Source organism: Aquarana catesbeiana, linkage group LG05 (genome assembly GCF_042186555.1).
Source record: "Aquarana catesbeiana isolate 2022-GZ linkage group LG05, ASM4218655v1, whole genome shotgun sequence".
In the NCBI taxonomy this organism is placed as follows: Eukaryota; Metazoa; Chordata; class Amphibia; order Anura; family Ranidae; genus Aquarana; species Aquarana catesbeiana.
This window is the reverse complement of record NC_133328.1, coordinates 254,942,055-254,966,998: the sequence shown is the minus strand read 5'-3', so window position 1 is coordinate 254,966,998 and position 24,944 is coordinate 254,942,055. Positions and strand designations below refer to the sequence as shown.

General features: G+C 42.6%; 1 protein-coding gene across 4 annotated transcripts in view; it reads right to left on the bottom strand.

Annotated features, from left to right (window-relative positions):
* RECK (reversion inducing cysteine rich protein with kazal motifs) overlaps positions 1-24,944 on the bottom strand; it is a 1,099,858-nt gene that overhangs the window by 990,485 nt on the left and 84,429 nt on the right. For all 4 annotated transcript variants that reach the window (XM_073630723.1, XM_073630721.1, XM_073630722.1 and 1 more), the window contains exons 3-4: positions 7,746-7,820; positions 546-582 (exon numbers count right to left, since the gene is read on the bottom strand). In XM_073630723.1, the coding sequence (XP_073486824.1) occupies positions 546-582; positions 7,746-7,820 (112 nt within the window). The remainder of the gene's footprint in view (positions 1-545; positions 583-7,745; positions 7,821-24,944) is intronic.

Genomic DNA, 24,944 nt, shown 5'->3' with positions numbered 1-24,944 from the left:
CCCCGCTTTAAAGACGGCCCTGTTTATAGAGCAAAAAATAAAAAACCCAGTGGTGATTAAATACCACCAAAAGAAGGTTATATCTGTGTGAAAAAAATGACAAAAATTTCATATACAGTAGATACAATGTTGCATGACTGAGTAATTGTCACTCAAAATGTGAGAGTGCTAAAAGCTGAACATTGTCCTGGTTAGGAAGGGGGTTTAAGTACCCAGTGGACAAAAGTTAATTTGCTTTGCCACTAAGTTATTTGCCTGTGCCTTATCTACTGTATGTTACGAACCCCTTTTTGCTGACTTCGTTGTCTTTAAGATGCCAGTAAACAAATTTAGCTGGTTTACTTTGCATGTGTGTGTACCTTTTAAATTTCTTTGTTTATAACAGAAATGTCAGAACCCAGAGTGTCAGAGGTGTCAAAGGACTTGCAAGGTCAAGGCAACCAGTGAGGTGCAGAATCTTTGAGCAGCCCTCATGGGGGTAGCACCACACAAACACATAATAAAAACATCTATAAAACTGTGCCAAAAAGATGTTTTCATCTCACCTGGTAAAGAGGAATTCATACAGTTCCAAACATCTGTCTGAAAATAAGACAAAATAATAAAAATTATTCTTTTCAAGTATGAATAACACATTTATTTTCAGTCATCTCCAATTCATAGATTGCAGTGATATAATGATCCATATTCACAAGTATTTTTTAAATTACAGGCAATCTCCTCAGAGCTTTAGGCCATCCATGAAAATTCTGCAAAGATGTTTTGAGTCAATACCAATACTATGCAGGTACTGAAGTTGTACTAGTATATGATTTTTGAATAACAATGGTTTTAGTGTTTTGCATTTTGAAAGAGACTGTATACAGTAGCTGAGTAAATAATATACGACAGTTTTCACAGCAACTTAAGTTCAGATTAGACTTCAATCACTTAACAGCATCAGATGCAAAATGAAGTGGTGAGAAACAGAAAAAAACATAGTAGAAACTGTCTTCATCCTATCCTGTTGTCAAATATGATTAAATATATATGTAAGCAACACTGCATACATTTCTAAAAGGGTTTGTTAACCCATATAACTTAAACTCTGCCAGACTCTCTATTAGAGCCTGGCAGAGCACACTGTACCTGTCTTTATAGAAAAACTAGTGCTGTAAATACCTATTTAGAGCTGTCTTCAGGCCGGTCACATGACTCGCGGCCGCTGTATAGCTCCGATGAATGGATATGAATGGATACTGAAGGAGGGGCAGTGATCTCCCTCTGACGTCAGCTGGGGAGATCACATGGCCGCTCAGCCTCTTCTGCAGTAGCCATGGAAACCAGCCGAGAGTCACGTAACTGGCCTGTAGACATCACTAAAACGGTATTTACAACGCTCGTTTTTCTAAAAGAATAATGCAGTGTGCTCTACCAGGATATCATAGAGGGGCTAGCAGTGAGAAAAAAACATTTTACATTTTACTAGAAGCGGCAGGGGTGGAAACAGAGACACAGACACGAGCTGCCATGCAGGAAGGAGGGGGGTGAGGGGGGAGAGAGGAGAGCAGAGGGGACAGAGTATGACGGAGGGCTGCAATTAGACTACAGTGATCAGGGCGGAGCTGCCCTGATTTTCGTGGTCTGTTTAAAGAGGGAATACAGGAAGTGCCAGATTCAGGGTTTTTTTATAGTTTAGAGGGGGGCAGATTACACAGCACAAGCACTGCTTTAACCACTTGCCAGCTCTTGTTCTGGGTGGACATCAAATGACGGCCTCCCAGAACGACCAATGTCGCGCGCCCCCGGCCGCGCCGTGTGGCTAGGACATGGCGTCATCCCGATCTGTGTAAAGAGCCGCGGCCCTTTAACCATGTGATCGGCTGTGTCCAATCACAGCCGGTCACATGTAAACACGTAGGTGCCGGTAAGCGGCGCTCCTCGCCTCACACTGACAGTGTGAGGAGAGGAGAGCCAATCAGCGGCATCTCCTCACAGAGGACATCTAGGGATGTATTCAGGGCACTGATTATCAGTGTCCTGATTACAATTAAGTGCTAAACAGTGCCAGCAATGCCACTGCCAGCAATCAGTGCCAACCAGTGCCCACAATTGGCACCAATCTGTGACCACAAGTGGCAGCAATCAGTGACCACAAGTGCCAGCAATCAGTGGGCATCAGTGATGCCAGTCAGTGCTGGCTATCAGTGCTGCCCATCAATGCCCATCAATGCTCATCACTGCTGCCCATCAATGCCCATCAGTGCCGCCCATCTGTGCCCACCAGTGCCGCCTATATGTGCCCACCAGTGCCGCCTATCTGTGCCCAGTGCCCACCAGTGCCACCCATCAGTGTCGCCTATCAGTGCTCATCAGTGCCACCTATCAGTGCCCATAAGTGCGGCATATTCGTGCCTCATCAGTGCCACCTCATCAGTGCCCATCAGTGCTGCCTCATCAGCGCCCATCAGTGAAAGAGAAAAATTACTTATTTACAAAGTTTGCTGACAGAAACTAAGAAAAACTTATTTTTTCAAAATTTTTGGTCTTTTTTTTATTTTATTATTTTTTATTTTTTTTTAGGTAAAAGTAAAAAAAAACAGGAGTGATTAAATACCACCAAAAGAAAGCTCTATTTGTGTGAAGAAAATTATAACAATTTCACATGGTTATAGTATAGCATGACCGCGCAATTGTCATTCAAAGTGTGACAGAGCTGAAAGCTGAAAAATGGCTTTGGCAGGAAGGGGGTGTAAGTGCCCTGTGTTGAGGTGGTTAAGGTACCAGAAAATCTATTTATTTTTTGGGGGGCTAACAAACGCTTTAATCCTGCAATATTTAAATATTATTACATTTTAACAATGCCAGTAGAAAGTGTAAGGTCAGCTTTAAAACCAATTTGGTTTTGAAAGAAATATTCTTTCATGCTATATAAATCCTGAATAATAATAATAATAATGATGTCGGTAAATAGAAACATTGACACAATTTTTAAAAATGCTATTTCAGACCACCTATGAGGAGTTTGGAAGAAACTCACATATGTAGTCCATTGCCTCTTTCCTGTGCTTAGTGAGAGGCTTTGATTGCTACAATCAAGTGATCCATCCCAGAGTTATAATTTTTACAACAAAGTAAGTTGCTGTGAAAATTTGTGACCAGTGACGCAGAGTAGAAAATTACGTTTTTAGGAAATTGTGTACATATCCAGAGTACAAAGCTACCCTTACTATGGCTACAAAACTGGAAAGTAGTTTTTTCTTAGATTAAATAAAAATCATAGTTGGCTGAGAGCCGCAATCTCCTGCCATGCAAATTGGATGCGGGGAAACCCAGCCTTAATCATAAATCTTTCAAGCTTAACCACTAGCCTACCGCCCACTGTCATATGACGGCGGGACGGTAAGGCTCTAGTTCTGGGCGGACGTCATATGACGTGAGCCCGTTTAAACTGGGCATGCGCGTGATCGTGTGCGCGCAGCCCTGTACTGTCGGTGGCGGCGTGTCACTGAGACACCGCTCATCACCGTCAGAGGTGAACAGCCACTGGGCATGGCTGTTTACCATGTGATCGGCCGTGACTTCATCACGGCCGATCACGAATGGTAACTCCCCGCATTGCACGGCGCATGCGCGCGATCGTGAGCGCGCTGCGCATGCACATCGGTGGTGGCATGTTCCCGGGAACACTGCTTGTCACCGACGATAGTAAACAGCCATTGGCCAGGGCTGTGTACCATGTGATCGGCTGTGATCCATTCACAGCCGATCACTAAATGTAAACACAGCTGTCACTAGCTGTTACCAGCTCTTCTCTCCTCACACACCGTTTCCAGTGTGAGGAGAGAAGAGCTAGGAGCAGTGAGTTACAGATCTATGTTTAGTAGTGTCTGCACCAACACCACAACTATCCCATCGCCCCCCCCAACTGTCATCTGTCACCCAACAGTCACCCCATAAAAGTGCACCTGTCACATAAGAGACTGCCATCAGTGACCATCAGCGGTGCAACCGTCACCCATCAGTGACCGTGCCCTGTCACCTGTCACCCATCAGTGACTGTGCCCTGTCACCCGTCACCCATCAGTGACCGTGCCCTGTCACCCGTCACCCATCAGTGACCGTGCCCTGTCACCCGTCACCTATCAGTGACCATCAGCGGTGCACCCGTCACCCATCAGTGACCGTGGCCTGTCACCCATCAGTGACCATCACCTGTCAACCAACTGTGACCATCACCCGTCACCGTCCGTGGCCTGTCACCCATCAGTGACCATCGCCTGTCACTCATCAGTGACCTGCCCTGTCACCCATCATCCATCAGTGACCATGCCCTGTCACTTGTCACCCATCAGTGACCATCAGCGGTGCACCCGTCACCCATCAGTGACCGTGCCCTGTCACCCATCAGTGACCGTCAGCGGTGCACCCGTCACCCATCAGTGACCGTGGCCTGTCACCCGTCACCCATCAGTGACCGTTGCCTGTCAACCATCTGTGACCATCACCCGTCACCGTCCGTGGCCTGTCACCCATCAGTGACCATCGCCTGTCACCCATCAGTGACCATCGCCCATCATCACCTCTCAGTGAACGTCACCTGCCACCCATCGCACAGCCCATCAGTGATCGTCACCTGCCACCCATCTGTCACCCGTCGCACAGCTACCTGCCACACAGCCATGTCCAAAAGAGTATATACTAGTGAGGAGGCGTTCCAGATCCTCTCCATGACTGATGAGAGCACCGGAGAGTTCTCATCAGATTCCAATTCCAATTCTGATTCCGAATCAAATTCGGCATTTGAACTGATCGAGAGTAGTAATGATTCGGATGAAGACTGGGTCCCTCCTAAAAGGGCACGACACTCTGGAAACCAGGCAGCCGCCAGCAACCAGGATTATATTCCCAGGCCCAGTACCAGCGCTGCCGCCAGCGATAGGCCCCGCGAACAAATGCCCAGACCCAGTACCAGTGCTGCCACATCACACCTGAGTACCAGCACAGGAAATTCAACTCCCCCAACTACTGGAGTGTCACGTCCCCCAAGAGCCAGGGCCACTACATACATACAACCCAACATGGCTGCCTTCCAACTCGGGATCACCAATTATTCCCCCTTTCACAGCACAGCCAGGTGTGCAGGCCAACACCCAAAATTTCACAGAGATCGATTGCTTTCACCTGTTTTTGCCCGACACTTTGCTGCAATTCATTGTGGACCAGACAAATTTCTATGCCCAGCAGTATATTGCCAGCAACCCCCCAATCATCTTATGCCCGTCCGTTTGAGTGGAGAGATCTGAATTTGGAGGAGTTCAAATTGTTTATGGGCCTCACCCTAAACATGGGGCTTACAAAAAAAAATGAAGGACATGCCTATTGGTCCACCAACCCCATCTGCCGCAATGCCCAGGTCCCGATATGAGATGATTATGAGATTCTTTCATTTTCACATCAAGTTATATAAGATTCGCCCACTGATAAATTTATTTTCCCAACGATTTGCAGAACTCTATGTCCCCGAGAAGCATATATGTGTGGATGAGTCCCTGGTACCAGGGACTCAGGCCGGAACCTCAAGATAAAATAGGAAGGGCTTCCCACAATCCACAGTAAACAAAAAGCTGCAAAGGGGGGAAAGAGCAACACTGAAATGCAATGAAGTGCTGGCCTTGAGGTGGAAGGATAACAGGAATGTGCACATGATGTCCACCATCTAATTCTGCTCCGTAGACTTTTTTGGTCAAGACCACCAACCCTCCCCCCTTGTCCGCAGGTCTTATCACTATATTTTTTCGTTTTTCCAATTTTTTGATTCCCTGCCACACCCTGTCCGTTTTCCTTGGTTTCTCTGGTATTATGGTCTTAATTTCTTTTTCCACCATCTTTTTAAATACCTCAATATGCTGGTTTGAACTGGATTTAGGGTTGAACGTGGATTTGTTCCTTAAATGACTGTGCATATACAAAATGCTATTCTGCTGTGCATTATTTTCTCCTTTTTCTAAAAATGCTTTTTTAAATTAAGTTTCCTAATGAATTTTTGCTTCAAACTGATTGAACAGCTTGCTCAGTGTGTATTTTATCCCCTTATCCAGGACTGCTAGTTCTTCCTGGGAAAATACTATTTCTGTTAAGTTAAAGATACCCTCCCTTAAGCTTCTCTTTTTCTTTTTGCATGCCTCTCTACACCCTCTCCTTCTTGTGGGCTTCTGTTCCATCCACCCTCCTGTGGGTTCCTGTTCCAGCCACCCCTGCTGGTTTGGAACACGGGCATCGGGGGTTTGTAAGGTTCTCTCCAGTCCCTCCATTCCCCCTGCTACTGTGGGGCTCCATAGTTTTGATTGTAATACCCTCTGCCTCTACCTCTGTAGCCTCCCCTCCAAGGTCTGGAGTATTGACCTGCAGACGACATCAAAAACGGAGTGGTTATCCGAAATTATTGAACCAAAGGCGCATAATTGTTTATATCTGGTGAGTGGCCATTTCACTAGGTGGTGGTGTAGTCACTATAATGGTGGAAGTGGAAGCACTTAAATACTACCGAGGAATGTTACCATTGAAAGGAATTGATCACTCACTGTGGACATTCACTGTATTTTGCTATACACATATTTTTTATGTATGGACTCAATGGACTGAGTTGTTTGATTATATAATATTAATATTTGTAAATTTTGGTTTATTTTTAACCGTATCCTCAATTTTATTTTTATATTTGCATTTTTTCACATTTTTTTTCTATATTTTATACATTTGGCACTTGCACTTTAAATCATTGATAACTATTTGTTGTTAATATTGCACAAAGATTTTTTACATAGGGGTATTATATTGTGGTGAAGTTTGGGCACATATATAAATTGTCAGCACGAAGAAAAATACCCGCAAAGAGTTCACACATAAATAGTTAATATTTTTATTTTTTTGGTTATTAGAAGTGGTATGGTATTAATTAATTTTTTAGAAGTTAGCGCAATCAACACATTAATTCATATTTAACATCCAACCCTAGGGTGGCATGTATTTTTGATTGCAGCAAACTAGACTATGGTCTCACACTTGGTTGATAGTTTTTTTGCGCACAATTTTTCCTATGGTTAAATTATGTTCTTTCCACTTTTGGATTATGGCCAAACAGTGCTCACTGGAGCAGTTAGAAGTTTAGAATTCCTTCTGTAACCAATGCCATCAGTATTGTTTTCCAACAAGGATACGAAGGTCTCGAGAAAGCTCTTTTTTTTCCCATCATGGGATGTTTCTTGTGTGACACCTTGGTAATGAGACCCCTTTTTAATAGGCAATCAGTTGGGACTGAACCAGCTGATATTAATTTGCACTGACAAGGGGCAGGATTGCTTTATAATTACTGACAGATTTCAGCTGGTGTCTTGGCTTTCCATGCCTCTTTGCACCTCCGTTTCTTAATGAGTTCAATAATTTTTTCCCTGTGTCATTTCCATTTTTTTCACACATAACTTAATTTCTGAACTTATTTGTTTTTGGTTTCTTTTGTATGTATGGATTGCATGGGATGTTACTAACATCTGGGGAACATTTCATGTCAATAGCACCATTTTAGAAATATATTTACCTTGAAAAATAGTGACGTGTTCAATACTTATTTTACCCGCTGTATACCCCATATGAGGATAAGAAACAGAGAAACTTTAAATCAATTACATGAATTTGATCCAAACAATAATGTGATATGCTTGTCCTATTCCGGAAGGGGATAAAACATTTATTTATGTAATATTTACCATAGATGAAGGACAGTACTCTGGTGCCCTCTGTAGTAAATGCTTCTGTTGAGACTCACTTTTTGAGGCCAATATCTAGAGCAAAAAAAGACGCTGGTTTATTTATACACAAAATGAAATTACTTGTAACAGACCAAGCTCAATATCATCTTTAACATTAGCTGATTACATAGTAGGTGACAGGACTTTTAAAACCATAAGGCCTCATGCACACAGGATGTAAAAATAATGTTATGAAAACGCCAGTATCTTTGCAGTGATTTTTTTATACTTTTTTCAGCTTTTTTCAACGTTTTTGCAATAGCATTTTTTAGCGTTTTTCCACGTTAGCGTTTTTTAGCGTTTTTTTTTTTTCAAACTGTTTTTTTTTTTCAATGGATCAAAAACGTTAAAAAACATTGGTGAATGACGTTTTTGAGCGTTTATCAGCATTAGAGCGTTTTTACAGCTGAAAAACGTCTCTCAGAACCCACTGGTCCTGGTTTTTTTTTTAGACCTTTAAAAACGCCTATGCCATTTGCAGCTCAAAAACGCCTAGGTAGGCATGAAGCCATAGACTAATATAGACAGGCCTTTTTAAGCTGCAAAAAACGCTCAGCTGTAAAAATGTCCATTTGTTCATGGACACATGGAGACAGATCACACTGGTGACACAAGTGGAGAGAAGTCGGTGAAGGGGACATCGATCGCTTGGACCAGCGGATTTATGTCTACATGCCTATTACCCCTGCAGGGGTTGGGCGTTCCAGTGAGTGGGGACACTAGTGGGGGCTCCATACAGGACGGTTCACACCAATCTCAACAGATACATCTGGAACCATTTGGAGGCATATCAGATTTCTGCACAAGGATTTTTTATATACACAGGACATTTTTTGATATATGCATCACATTTTTGATACTTCTGTAATTTTTGTATGCACGGACACTTTTTTTTAAATTTTGTATGCACGGACTATCTATGCTGTGTTTTAGTATTTGTAATATCTTTATAAAATGTTTTTACTTTTGCATAACTTGGTATGTGATCACAATTTTAAATGCACAAAAAACTTTTTTGTTCCACTTTTTATATGATCACCATTTAGCTTTCAAAACACATAATTGGTATAACACCATTTGGATTGTTTATCACTGATTGTCTTTCAGGGCACTTCTTTAAGATATATACATCTTCTATTATTATTATTTTTTGGATTTTGTGTTATCTTTGTATATTTGATCTATTATTCACCTTTTTTTTTTTTTCTGTATATATTTTTATTTTTAATTTTAATTTTTTCACTTCAAACGGTTCGTATGTTTATTGGTACTCCTAATGTTATTCGTGGATATATACATACCATTTTATGGGATTATACGTATTGAAGTATATTTTTTTCATCGTTTTTTAATTTATTCACTCAGATCTGTAGCACAGATCTTCCCTTGTGGTGAGAGTTTTTTACTATTATTTTAACAGTGAACAGCGCCAATCCCCTATTTTGTATAGTTTATAGCATTTGGACTTCACCTAGGTGTTTTCCTTTTCTGGGGGGTTGCAGTTCGTATTGGTGTCTGTCCTGAGCGCGGAATATTAATACATATCTACAGACATTTACCCTATCACCTCCACAAGAGGCTGTGACCCAGTGGCAAAACTAATGGGGTTGCAAAGGTCGCACTGATCATTCTGCTGCTGGGCTTCACATTTCTCGCAGTGCACACACAGGAGGAAAGGGGTGGCAGGAGAAAAAGTAGATTGGCTCTCTCCTCTCCTATCCGTGCGAGGAAGGGGGAACTGTCAGTGCAGGCTCTGGGTTGTATGAGAGAGATGCTCTCAGCAGCTCAGAAACCTGCTGAAGTGGAACTGATGGGCAGCACTGATAGGCGGCATTGAGCACTGATGCGTGGCACTGATAGGGGGCATTGATGAGCACTGATAGGTGGCACTAATTGGCGGCATTGATGAGCACTGATAGGTGACACTGATGGGCAGCACTGATAGGCGGCATTGAGCACTGATCGGTGGCACTGATGGGCAGCACTGATAGCCTTCACTTATGGGCACTGATATGCGACATTGATGAGCACTGATATGCTGCACTGATAGGTTGCACTGGTAGGTGGCACTAATGGGCTAAATTGATGAGCACTGATAGCTGGCACTGATGGGTGTCATTGATGAACATTGATAGATAGCACTGTTCTGATAGACAGCAATGATAGGCGGTACTGATAGGCAGCACTGATAATCAGGGCGCTGATGATCAGTGCCCTGATTATAAGTGTAAACAATGTACTGACAGTCTTGCCGGTTAAGGGCTTTCCTTTCCTCACACAGACACATGCCTTAGTCATGGAGGGGTTAAAACCTTCTACAGGTCAAGTGGTTAAAGCGGAACTTTACCCATAACAACTTGATAAAAAATAATGTTCTTTAGCAAGGAACATACATTTCACAATTATAATTATGCTACCAAAATCAGTGTGTGCTGTAAATTGTCTCCAGCATTGCTCCTGTTTCTTCTTGATGGAGACTGCCATTTTTCTGAAGCCAAGAACCTCTGAACAGCAGTAAATCATAAAGTGGAACTAAACCCATAAATTTATTGGTTTAAAAAAACAGGGGGGGGGGGGGGGGGCAGCCAGTCCGCTTGACCCGGGCTAAACATTTTAAGGGGCATGGAAATGAGTTCCTGTCCCCTGGAAAACCCATCCACCTGCTCCTCTCCTCCACCTCCCATGGTTGCTTTGTCGTCCTGATTATCTTTGGTTTCAGTTTCTGTCTCTGTGCGGGCAGTTGACCTGGAAGGAGGGGATCCATTCCCCATACTGCTCCGCCCACTCCACCTCCAACATGCCTGTAGCCTACGATGAGCTTCACACACAACACCCTTCCCCCGCCCCTCCTGTGTGTTCCGTCTGTGAAGGGGAGGTGGGCAGAAAGAAAAAAGCACCCGACAGCCACACTGAAAAAAACTGCTGACTGAGCCAGTGAGGCAACAGGGACCATTCCAAGTGTGTCTGTCTGTGTCTCTCTCTCGAGTTCTACCTCTCTCTCTCGATCTCTCGCTCTTTCTCGATCTTTCTCGCTCTCGATTGCTCTCTCTCTCTCTTGTTGTTTTTCAAAAGAAGTCTTGCAGATGTAGCAGTTAGAGGGTTGAATAAAACCATTTAACACTGGCAGAGGTGTTTACAATGATAAGTTTTCATTTATTTATGTAAAACCTTTATCCCAATAGGTAAAAAAATGTTTGCTGTAACTGATTATAAAGTGTGAGCTGGAGTTTGGTTGCAATTTGTTTAGTGTACCTAAATCTGCTAGTCCATTTAACACTTCCCTCCCCCCACTTCTCTGCATTTTTTTTCTTTTTACATTTTTGGTTTTGGGTTTATCACTGCTTAATTTGTTCCAATATATTGTTAATAGTTGCACTGGAAATTATATTCCTCTCCAGGTGAGCATTTCTGTTGGTGGTGAAGCATGTTTATAAGATTATTTAACAAGTACTTTTTTTTCTTACAGTGGACATTTTGTTTATAAGTTATTTATCAGTGGTAGAGTTTTTCAGTTTTGGGTGGAGCACTTATGCGATTATTTATATGAGTTAAATGGTGATTATTGTCATAGTGAATCATATGCAAGGATGTATTATTATGATATATAGTAGGTGGAACTTTTCAGTTTTGGGTGGAGCAATGATTTGCATGAAGATTATTACGACTATTTATGAATACAAGTTTTTGTTTCATTTTTGAATAATTCACCATATGTATTGAAGCCATATTTGAGCAGTGCAACACTTTTTTTTATTTTATTTTTATTTATTTTTGGTTATCTTTGTACAGTGCATCCGGAAAGTATTCACAGCGTTTCACTTTTTCCACATTTTTGTTATGTTACAGCCTTATTCCAAAATGGATTAAATTAATTAATTTCCTCAAAACTCTACAAACAATACACCATAATGACAACATCAAACAAGTTTGTTTAAAATCTTTGGAATTAAAAAAAAAAAAAAAATCCCATATACATAAAGTATTCACAGCCTATGCTCCATACTTTCTTGAAGCACTTTTGGCACACCTTTGATTGTACAAGCTTGGCATGCCTATTGTTGGGCAGTTTGTCCCATTCTTCTTTGCAGGACCTTTCAAGCTCCATCAGGTTGGTTGGGGATCATCGGTGCACAGCCATTTTCATATCTCTCCAGAGATGTTCATTTGGGTTCAATTCTGGGCTCTGGCTTGGTCACTTAAGGACATTTACAGAGTTGTTCCATAGCCACTCCTTTCTTATTTTGGCTGTGTGCTTAGGGTCTTTGTCCTGTTGGAAGATGGAAGAGGTCCAGAGCACTCTGGAGCAGGTTTTCATCAAGGATGTTCCTGTACATTGCTGCATTCATCTTTCCCTTGATCCTGACAGGTCTCCCACATCCCCACAGCATGATGCTGCCACCACCATGCTTAAATGTAGGAATGGTATTGGCCAGGTAAGGAGCGGTGCCAGGTTTCCTCCAGACATGATGCTTGCTATTCACACCAGATTCTAATCCTTTGTTTCATCGGATCAGAGAATGTTTTTTCTCATAGTCTGAGAGTCCTTCAGGTGCCTTTTGGCAAACTCCAGGTGGGCGGTCATGTGCCTTTTACCTAGTGGCTTCCGTCTAGCTACTCTACCATACAGCCCTGATTGCTGCAGAGATGGTTGTTCTCTCTCCACAGAGAAATACTGGAGCTCTGTCAGAGTGACCATTGGGTTCTTGGTCACCTCCCTGACTAAGGCCCCTCTCCCCCGATTGCTCCGTTTGGCTGGGCGGCCCGTTCTAGGAGTCCTGGTGGTTCCAAACTTCTTCCATTTACGAATGATGGAGGTCAATGTGCTCATTGAGTCCTTCAATGCTGCAGAAATGGTTCTGTACCCTTCCCCAGATCTGTGCCTCAATACAATCCTGTCTGGGAGATCTACAGATAATTCCTTGGACTTCATGGCTTGGTTTTGCTCTGACATGCACTGTTAACTGTGGGACCTTATATAGACTGGTGTGTGCCTTTCCAAATCATGTCCAATCAACTGAATTTACCACAGGTGGGCTCCAATCAAGTTGTAGAAACATCTCAAGGATGATCAGTGGAAACAAGATGCACCTGAGCTCAATTTTAAGTGTCATGGCAAAGGCTGTGAATACTTATGTACCTGGGATTTTTTTTTGTTTTTTTATTTGTTTGAAATCTTTGCAAATGTATTAAAAACTTCTTTCACGTTGTCATTGAGTATTGTTTGTAGAAGTTTGAGGAAAATAATTTAATCCATTTTGGAATAAGGCTGTAACATAACAAAATTTGGAAAAGGTGAAGCTCTGTGAATGTTTTCCGGATACACTGTATGTCAATGGGTGGGAGGATGTAAACGAATGATCATCTGTTTACATTCAGATTAAAATTCAGAATACTTTTACTAGGAAATTACTAAAATACAATTGCCTTCAACAAGACAATACAAAGATCACAATAACAAGGCACAGCAACAATAAAATTACCAATAACGGCAATTAATACCATATAAAACTAAATAATACTGTACCGTAATCAACCATACCATCCTACTAAAATACTACGTAGAATAAATAACACTGACTGAAAAAATAACAGAAAATCAAATGACCAACATGCAAATTACACCATTTTCTCTAACATTACCCAAAAATCTCTCTCTCTCTCCTGATTGGCTGACTGACTTTGACAGCAGCGGGAGCCAATGGCGCCGCTGCTGTGTCTTACTCAATTGGGAGTGAGAGTCCTGAATGGCTAAGACACTTGTGGACATCGCTGGATAGAGATGGGGCTCTGGTAAGTATTAGGGGGGCCGAGGGGGGCTGCTGCACACAGAAGGTTTCTTATCTTAATACATAGAATGCATTAACCTGCTTCCTGACCGACTCCTGTAGATATACGTCGGCAGAATGGCACTGCTGCGCAAAGTAACGTATCCGTACGTTACTTTGAATTTGCCGCCGTGTGTGCGCGTCCGCCTGCCGCAAGCTCCGTGAGTCGGGTCGCGGGTCCCACGGGCTCGATCGCCGCGGGGATACCCGCGATCGCCTCACGGAGAGGATGAACCATTCTGCCTAGTGACAGTGTCACTGATCTCTGCTCCCTGTCATCGGGAGCAGAGATCAATGACGTGTCACACACAGCCCACCCCCCCTACAGTTAGAACACATCCCTAGTACTGACTTAACCCCTCCCCGCCCCCTAATGGTTAACCCCTTCACTGCCAGTGTCATTTACACAGGAATCAATGCATTTTTATAGCAATGATTGCTGTATAAATGACAATGGTCCCAAAAAAGTGTCAAAAATGTCTGACATGTCCGCCATAATGTCGCAGTCACAATAAAAATCGCTGATCGTCGCCATTACTAGTATAAAAAAAAAAAATTAATAAAAATGCCATAAAACTATCCCCTATTTTGTAAACGCTATAACTTTTGCGCAAACCAAACGCTTATTGCAATTTTTTTTACAAAAAGTATGTAGAAGAATACGTATCGACCTAAACTGAGGGGAACTTTTTTTTTATATATATTTTTTTGGGGGATATTTATTATAGCAAAATGTAAGAAATAATGCGTTTTTTTCAAAATTGTCGCTCTTATTTTGTTTATAGCGCAAAAAATAAAAATCGCAGAGATGATCAAATACCCCCAAAAGAAAGCTCTATTTGTGGGGAAAAAAGGACATCAATTTTGTTTCGGAGCCACGTCACACAACCACGCAATTGTCAGTTAAAGTGACGCAGTGCCAAATCGCAAAAAGTGCTCTGGTCAGGAAGGGGTTAAGATAAAAAAACATTCTGACTTTACAACCCCTTTAAGAACCTCTTTCATACCTGTCAGGAAAGGGTGCACCTGCTGGTGGCACTGTGGCTCTCAGATCTATAGGCTGCAGTTCCGCTGTCCACCAGAGGGTGTCCCTCAGCAGCAAGAAGCTCATGAGAATCACCGCCTGATGCTTGTTGCAGGAAGTGTACAGTGCCTTGCAAAAGTATTCACCCCCCTTGGCTTTTTACCTATTTTGTTACATTACAGCCTTTAGTTCAATGTTTTTTTAATTTGAATTATATGTGATGGATCAGAACACAATATAAGTTGAAGTAAAATTAGAAAAATATATACATAAAACTATTTTTCAGAAATAAAAAACTGATAATTGGCATGTGCGTATGTATTCACCCCTTTTGTTATGAAGCCCATAAAAAGCTCTGGTGCAACCCATTACCTTCAGAAGTCACATAATTAGTGAAATGATATCCACCTGTGTGCAAACTAAGTGTCACATGATCTGTCATTACATATACACACCTTTTTGAAAGGCCCCAGAGGCTGCTACACCTGAGTAAGAGGTACCACTAACCAATCACTGCCATGAAGACCAAGGAACTCCAAACAAGTAAGGGACAATGTTCTTGAGAAGTACAAGTCAGGGTTAGGTTATAAAAAAATATCCAAATCTTTGATGATCTCTAGCAGCACCATCAAATATATAATGGAAAGAACATGGCACAACAGCAAACCTGTCTAAAACTCATGGACCGGGCAAGGAAGGCATTAATCAGAGAGGCAGCACAGAGACCTAAGGTAACCCTGGAGGCGCTGCAGAGTTCCACAGCAGAGACTGGAGTACCTGTACATAGGACGACAATAAGCCGTACGCTCCAAAGAGTTGGGCTTTATGGCAGAATGGCCAGAAGAAAGCCATTACTTTCAGCAAAAAAGAAAATGGCACGTCAGGGTCAGAGTTGAGGGAAAGATGGATGGTGCTAAATACAGGGATATTCTTGAGCAAAACCTGTACTACTCTGTGTGTGATTTGAGGCTAGGATGGAGGTTCACCTTCCAGCAGGACAATGACCCCAACACACTGCTAAAGCAACACTTGAGTAGTTTAAGGGAAAACGTAAATATGTTGGAATGGCCTAGGCAAAACCCAGACCTCAATTCAATAGAAAATCTGTGATCAGACTTAAAGATTGCTGTTCACAAACGCAAACCATCCAACTTGAAGGAGCTGGAGCAGTTTTGCAAGGAGGAATGGGCAAAAATCCCAGTGGTAAGATGTGGCAAGCTCATAGGAGACTTATCCAAAGCGACTTGGAGCTGTGATAGCTGTAAAAGGTGGCTCAACAAAGTATTGACTTTAGGAGGGTAAATAGTTATGCACATTGACTTTTTCTGTTATTTTGTCCTATTTTTTGTTTGTTTCACAATAAAAAAAACATCTTCTTCAAAGTTGTGGGCATGTTCTGTAAATTAAATGATGCAAATTCTCAAAGAATCCATCTTAATTTGAGGTTGTGAGGCAACAAAACACGAAAAATGCCAAGGGGGGTGAATACTTTTGCAAGGTACTGTATTTAAGCCCTGCCTATGCTCTTTCTCTGTGCCTTGGTGTTTTGTCTCCATGTGCCCCTGACCTGCATTCCTGTGTTCTTGCATCCTGATCCTGGACCCTGACCCTGAACCTGCAACCTGATCCCTTCCTACCTGCTCGCTCTGTCTCCCGTTACCCTCTCCCTGTCCTGTCTTGTTCCCAGCTCCCTCTGCTTGATCTCCCATGTGTGACCCTGGCTGTGTTATGGGCAGTTGATCAATGTCACAAATAGTGACATTGTGTGTCACTATTTGGTTCTCTAGGTGGGTTTACACAGTTCTGGTATATTGGAGGTGCGTTTACATTTATGTTATTCATTTATTTTTAAATAAATTATATTATTATATTATTACTTGTGCCTGGTATTCTCTGTGGCAGTCCTGACCAGAAGTGGCTGCACAGGGAAGTCATCTTGGCTCTGCTGTCGTTTGTTGAAAGATGCATCTTAAGGTTATATACTTTTTCTTTGCTAGTGACAGAGGGAAAAAGAATACTGCTGCCAGATATTGAAGGAGTGGGCCAGAGATTAGCTGTTAGAATGCATTTGTCTTGCTCATTAGGTTGATCAGGACAAGATGTTTGGTGATGTTCAGCCACTGATTCAAGTTTGTGCGGAGTTGGCTTTGTCCAGTATGCCTAAAGGCAATGATGACTTTTCTTCCCACTTCAGTATGGCTCAGGTAGAATAGGTGCTAATGGAGTGTATGAACGCAGTGCAGTCTCTAGTCAGACAAGCAGAGTGTAAACTGAATTTTGTTCAACCATTATTAAAAGCATGGTCAGATATATTGCACTCGGCCTCAGTCAGCTTGCACCAACCCATTCCTGCTGCTGGACACCCGCCTTTTCAAGCATCTCCCTCTCCGTCACCCACAGCAACCACAGTTGCAGCCCAGTATACCCTGCTAACAACTATATGTCAGTACCCTGTTTCCACTCGCTGCAGCTACCCTGCCTTTAACCCATTGAATATTACCTCTTCTCCGCTGCTTGCAGCAATCCCCCAAAAATCCTCCTTAGCAACTGCTCCCTCCTTTTTTTCAAAATCCCTTAGTTCTTCTCTTCTTTTAGCTGCACCTCCTGCTCACAGCCCTGCATTCACATGCAGAATTTCAGTGGCTAACCCCCCTAAAAAACTGATGTTTTTTCTAACTCACACAATCCTGCCACTATCCATTCCTGCCACCACGCCAGCCGATCTGCTCCAGTCTGCCTCCACGCCAGCCCGTCTGCCTCCACACCAGGCAATCTGCCAATCATTACAAAGACAATGCCAGGAAAGGCAAGATATGGAGAGAGCTGACAAGTAATTTCTTCGCAGATGTACCCAGTTATCTGAAAAAACTGGATTACTTTGGTAAGAAACTTTTCTCTGTAACCTTCTCTGTGCATTATAATTGTCCCTTCCACTTGTGTGCAGAGTGGAGAAAGGTCTGTCCTCCTGCTAACCCTCCACAGTCATGTTACCTTCAAAACTAAAAATAAAATTTCATATGCATTTTTGATTACCTTGCCATGAGGGTTTTTTGTCATGTAGTTATAAAGTGAAAGAAAAGGTATGCTATCAAACATAAAATGTGATATATATATCGAAAACAGGCTGTGGCAACTTGGTGATTGTTTTTTCAAAATTTTCTGTCTTTTATTATTTATATGATAAAAAATAAAAACCCCAGTGGTGATCAAATACCACCAAAAGAAAGTGTGGGAAAAAAAGCAGTCCAGACACATTCCAGGCAGGGGCGGATACAGGGGGGGGAACGGGGCAATTGTCAGCGGGTGAGTGAGCAGATGGCTCGGCGGGCATGCAGCTCAGCGGCTGAGTGAGTGAGCGGGGGGCACGGCGGGTGGGTGAGTGAACGAGCGGGCAGCTCAGTGGGTGAGCGGGCAGGCCAGTTGGCAGGTGAGCGGGTGGCTGGCCAATCAGCGAGCAGGCGGGGGAGTAGAGAGATGACATCATCTTTCACCGCCCGGCGTCTGCCCTGAATCCCTGCAGTTCTGCCCTCACTGTGCAGGCAGCCGCGGGCAGCAGAGTGTTTACATCATCTCTCTGCTGCCTGTCTTCACTCTGGGACACAGGATGTGACAATCCCCACCTTAGCAGGAAAATGACAACTGTAGCAAGTGACAATCAACAACGTGTGGCAGGTGAGGTGGCAAGTGACATTTCGCAATGTGTGGCAGGCGATGTGGCAAGTGACAATCCACAACGTGTGGTAGGTGACATGGCAAGTGACAATCCACAACGTGTGGCAGGTGACATGGCAAGTGACAATCCACAACGTGTGGCAAGTGACAATCCGCAACGTGTGGCAGGTGACGTTGCAAGTGACAATCTGCATCTGGTGACAGGCGACGTCGCAAGTGACAATCTGCATCTGGTGACAGGCGACGTGGCAATCTGCAACGTGTGGCAGGTGAAGTGGCAAGTGAAAATCTGCAATTTGTGGCAGGTGAAGTGGTAAGTGACAATCCGCAACTTCTGGCAGGTCACGTGGCAAGTGACAATCCGCAACTTCTGGCAGGTGACGTAGAAAATGACAATCCGCATCTGGTGGCAGGCGACAGTGGCAAGTCATGCACTCAGGGCTCCCACTAATTCTGCATTATGGTGAGTTGAACTATTTAATTTTATACTGTATAACAATGTAATAATAGAAATAATGCGCTTCAATCATCCTGACACCATAACAACCATGGTGCCAGGATGATTGAAGCGCCACCACCAGCCTTTTCCCTGATAAATTGCCTGCAAAAAAACATATTTTCTGGCAGTGCCCCTCCCGAGACTAGACTGGATCTGCCCCTGATTTCAGGTGTCCTATAACATATTTTAAATTAATTTATCTTAAAAATAAAATTATTTCCGATGCTTACCCTTTGATTGACATTCATGTAAAGTTAAAAAACTTGTCCAGATGTCAACGAAGGTCTACATACAGTATCCAAAATTGGCCCTTGCTTTACCGCTCCATCAAGAGTGAATGTACCCAATAACGTCTTCTCTTTCGGGAATGCAATCTCAGCAGTGCAATGGCCATCACCATGCATAAGCTTGCAAGTGCAGGCATCTTCTTTACACAACACACAAAGAACACTTCCAAGGGATAAACAGGACGTGATCTGACAGGAAGAGTAACCCGGAAGCATTGTCTTGATGAAAATAAAGCCTTTGCAATTGAAATGACCCCAAAAAAAGGAGGAAAAAAGCATCTGGAAAGCATCCAGTAACGCATAAAAAAATCAAAATCGCATGGGATGCATCAAAAACGTGCTAAAAACGCACATGCAGAAAAGCATCCGGAATGTATCTGGAGGACATTTTTGTGGTGTGAATGGGCACTAATAGTCCCTCCGATTCCACGTGCGACACGTGGATGTTTGCTCAGGATTCCCTGAGACGCCTGACTGCCTCTGCTGCGGAACGAAACAGGTTCTTTACTAAACGTGTGTACTATGAAGAAGGGCAGAAAACTACTTGCCAAAATTGTCCATTCCCACTTGACATCTCCAGCTATTGGTGCTGTTAGGAATGGTTATTTCCCAAGACTTAGTAATGACAGAACTAACTGGCATCTATTCTAATCTGTATCTCGGTCAAAAACTACGCTCACTTGACTGCTCACCATGTCAGTGCTTGTGTCTGGTTGGTAGGACCACCGGCGTCCCATCAACCAATCAGGTGTTTGCCCTGCCCCCAGGCCCTGACCTTCATTGTAGGAGAAGAACAGAACTTTCTCCTCCAAACCTGCCTGGTCTCAGTGACCCAGCTTCCTGGTGTATGTCCTGTAGCTGCCCTAAGAAGACTCATACCATAATCGCTCTGATAGAGGAGGACTGAGGCATGTTAGCGGCGGAGGAGCTGATCAAAGCGGGGAAGGATAAGACAGGCTTGTCTAATACTTACCTCTGGTAAGCACATATACAAAGGGGGCTGGTCACGCTGTGATGCGGTGTCAAACCGATGTCATTTGCATGCATGGAACTGGTTACAGAATGACTTTAGGACTTTTGAGTTGTTACAATTGATTTTACATGTCAGTTTTGAATCACCACTGATTATATTTGTCAGTTTTATATCAAATATTTTCCATCATCTAAGAAGTGTTGGGGAACACTATGCTTGTCTTTACCTCCCTCTACAAAGCGGCAGTGTTCCCCTAACCTCTTCCTTAAACTTTCAATGGTTCTCCCTACATGATGTAAACCGCAGGGATAAATGAAACAATATACCACAAATTCTGTGGAGCAGTTGTAGAAGTTTTGGATATAGTAATTTTTACCCTTGACCCTGAACTCCATTTGACCATGGGTAACATGTTTGCATGTTAAGCATAATGGAGTTTTTTTGTATGTAGTGGTATCAGACAATAGGCTATGGGCCTCGTTGAGATAGTCTGCTATATTTTGTATTACTATGCCATCCCAGAACTGTATCAGGTTTTCTCATAGATGACACACCATTATTTTGAGTTTGAAGGTGACTTTTACTTACAGGTGACAGGCACAGCTATGGGGGCAAATAGTGGAAAAGGATCTGGGTGGTTTGGTAGATCATAAGCTTTATAATAGCATGCTATGCCAAGCTGTGATTTCCAAAGCAAGCAAAATTCTTTGTGTTAAAAAAAAGGTATGGACTGAAGAGAGAGAGGTATCAATTTTCCCCTGTACAAATTATTAGTAAGACCTCATCTGGAATATGCAGTTCAGTTTTGGGCACCATTTCACAAAAAGGATATTGGGGAACTGGAGAAAGTGCAGAGAAGGGCAGCCAAACTGATAAGAGACATGTAGGAGCTCAGCTATGAGAAAAGATTAGCTGAACTGAATTTATTCTCTCTTGAGAAGAGGAGATTAAGGGAGATATGATGTATAAATACATACATAAGTGGTCCATATAGTGAACTTGGTGTAGTTATTTACTATGTCTGGTCATCACAGAGGACAAGGGGGTACTCTTTATGTCTGGAGGAAAAGATTTAACCTCCCAAGTACAAAAAGGCTTCTTCACAGTAAGTGAAAATGTGAAATAGACTCCCTCGAGCTGGTTCTGGCCAGCTCAGTAGATTGTTTAAAAAAAAAGGGGGGATGGATTCTTTCCTAAATGCACAAATTATAACTGGATATTAACATTCATAATGTGACATAGAGTAATTAGTTCTCATGGTAGATGCATTTATACAGTGAGTCCACGGCAGACAGGAACTATATTTAAGGGACTGGTAGCCCACTATTATTAAAACAGCAGAAAGCAAAATGACAGTCCAACATCTTGTTTCCCATGCAGGGGATCTTCTCTAGCTTCACCAGACTACAAACACCAGAAAACGCTGAGCCACCTGGCTTATAAGCTCACTCAGCTCAAAATGCATTGCCACACTGCACCTTACCAGTCTCTCTGACTGTGTTGTCCTTTTCTCCTAGATACTTGGCTTGCTAGCCTTTATTCACAGCGTCCTGCTGCACAGCCTACCTCTGGCTTGGGGTTCTCCTGACACCCTGATAGGAGCTGACCTGATGCCTAGAACTGAGACCCATTTGTCTCTTGGCTTCTGGCTGGGCCCTCCGTCTCCTCGATGAGACCTTCTGTCTCCTCCACTGGGTCACATTTTACTATATTCTCATAGTGACTGAGCCTCGTACTGTCACAATAGGTAAAGTTGATCCAGGAAATGTCCGATTGTCTCTTGGGGGATCAGGAACTAATTTTTTTCTTTTGCCCTCGCTAGAGCAAATTGGATCAAGCTTTATTGGGGTTTTTTGCCTTCCTCTGGATCAACTGTAGGTATAGGATTGTGTATATGGAGGTTACAATTTGTGCATGTTTTTATTATTTTTTTTTCTTCTGTGTGCTGAACTGGATGGGACTTGTGTATTTTTTCAACCAGATTAACAAAGTAACTATGTAACTATGGGGATGGAATCCAGCCAGTGGCCCAATCTTGTCCTATACCACTGCTTTCCACCTTTAAATACTTGGGGATTCAAATTACCTCAACCCTAACAGACGTTTGCTGCCTTAATATAGCCCCACTACTTACTTGGTTTGAGATAAGATTAAGATGTGGATATTAAGCTATAGATCAAGCTAAAGCTTACAGTTGCAGGCAAATCTTGTGAAAATGATTCTTACCTGTATGCCCCAATTGTTATATTATCTCCATAATAAAAATTGTAAAAATGGTTACACCTTTAAAAAAAATTACATTTCTAAACTTGGGTTTTCACATCTTGCTGTGGAACAACCGCCCACCTAGAATTAAACTAGAGCAGTTACGGCAACCCAAGGACAGGGGCGGTGTTGTCCTGCCCAATCCATGGCTCTACTACTTGGCAGCACAGTTAGAGCCCGGACAACCCTAAGTTGGATTCTACAAATTCTTATTTTTCTTACACAAATCCTAAGGGGTTGGATTCACTGGCAAATTGCAAATCTAATAACCAGTTACTTATGCAAAAATTTTGGAATGCAGCTAAATACCTTCAGTGGATCATGTGATTTACCCATTACAGTCCTGGAGGAATAATACCTATGTGGAATTGGCAAAATTGCAATAGGGTTATGGGTTGGTGGAGCGCATTTGGGGGTCACACATCTGTATCACATTTTCAGAGATGGCTCCTTGCTGTCCTTCTCAGAGCTGCAGTCTACATGTAATCTTCCTCAGTATATGTACTTTTACTATGTACAAGTGCACCATGCAGTACATGGACAGGGGGACACTGGTGAGTGGTGTCCCCCACAGCTTGCTTATGGGGGCACACTCCGAAAAAAACAGCCTTTAGTATCACTTTAATCCACACATAACACTAGGAGCATCACAATTCAAATACTTAATGCCAGTGGCGGCCCGTAATGCAGGGGCGCCACCCCCTATCCATGCGTCCGGCCCCCTAATCTACATGCGGGGCACAGGACGCATGGATTCCCATGGGTTTTTTTTTTTTTTTTTTTTTTTTAAGCACGTGATTCGAGCCAGAGCCTCTAATAGGCTTCAAAAAAAGGTGGGCGCAAAGCACTGCGCCCTGAGCCCACCCGCCCAGCACACGCTGGCTGTAATCCTGAAAGACGTCATGTGACATCCAGTCAGGATAACGGAACCACTGCCCAGCTGTCATTTTGCTATAGGCCGGGCGGGAAGTGGTTAAAACATCATTTTTTATTGAACTTTTGTCACACTACCAATTTTAACAGATTTGTATCCATTATAAATGTCTCTCTGCTGATTTTCTTTGGCGCTTATTGCTTATGTATGTTACCCCAACATTTCATATTAATGACATGTGCCTGTTTTATCATGTATTTGTATTAATAAGCATCCTGTTCTCTTTGTGGTGACACTCCCCCTTCACAGCTCTTCAATGTGAAGATTGGTGTCCTGCTGTTTCTCTGTCGCTTGCTGACATGTTCCCCTGCAGTCCCTACCCCCAGCTTTAGAAGTCCCTCATGTGGCTGAAAACAGAGTTCATGGGATAACATCTACAAAAAAAAATTATACACAGTGCTGTGAAAAAATTTTTGCCCCCTTCCTGATTTTTTATTTTTTTGCATATTTCTCACACTTAAATGATTTAGATCATTAAACAAATTTTAATATTACACAATGATAACATGAGTAAATCCAAGATGCAGTTTTTTAATTATTATTTCATTTATTAAGGGAAAAAAGCTGTTCAAACTTGCCTGCCCTATGTGAAAAAGTAATTGCCCCCTCCCATGCTAAATCATGAACGAACTGTGATTAACCACAATTTTTTGGAAAGCTGATTTAAATTTCACTTGCCGCACCCAGACCTGATTACTGCCAGACCTGTTAAATCAAGAACTGCGTTTAGCCGCGTTTGGCGGTTTTAGGCGCTTTTACATTATAGAGAGTGTTTTTAATAAAAAAACGCCCAAAAACCGGTAACGTGGAAAAACGCTAATGTAAAAACGTGAAAAAAATTGCGTTTTTAGCCCTGCTGTAGCACTGGCATTTTTAAAATGTCCAGTGTGCATGAGCCCTTACTGTGAGATGTGTGGACAACTCAGACAAAACAATCTTACCTTGCTAGGTCTTGTTTACACTGGACCAACACCTGCATGAACCCGGCTGTCATATTGGGACACACTACCTGTCTGTGCAGCCACTGTGTCCCAGTAGGCATCAATGGGACTGCCTGTATGGGGATGCTTGGAATACCTGTGGATCCCCGTGTGACTAAAACACAGTCCTGCAGGGGCATACAGTATTGTACCCCCTGTGTGAACAAGGCCTTACTAGTCTTAGGCTCTCATACAGATGAAGATTACCGAATGTTAAAATATTTATTGAGCAATGTGTACCTGCTGCAATTTGTTTATCAGCAATAAACAATTTAATTATTCTGTAAAATGAAATAAAAATATTCTCCACCTTGTTTGTCTACCTCTTATTTACGAAGTAATTGTGGGAGCTTAGGACACCATTATGTTGTTACAAGGATACATTTCAGACAAAAAGGGAATGTGCATTGTTCTTGAAAATCCTCTTAAAATTAAAGAAATACCAACAGCACTCTTTATTTTCTCACTATTGAAAAAAAACATAATTTTACAGTATTTGACTATTTCAGGAAATAAGGAACAGTTTAAGGCTCCATTCACTCTTGTGCAATTTGTCATACGACTTTGGGCACCAAAGTCGCATGACAAGTCGCACCCCATTCTTTTCAATGGCACCCGTTCAAATTGGTACGACTTGAAGTCGCAGCGATTTTGAAAAAGGTGCCTGCACTAATTTGGTATGACTTTTGATGCAACTT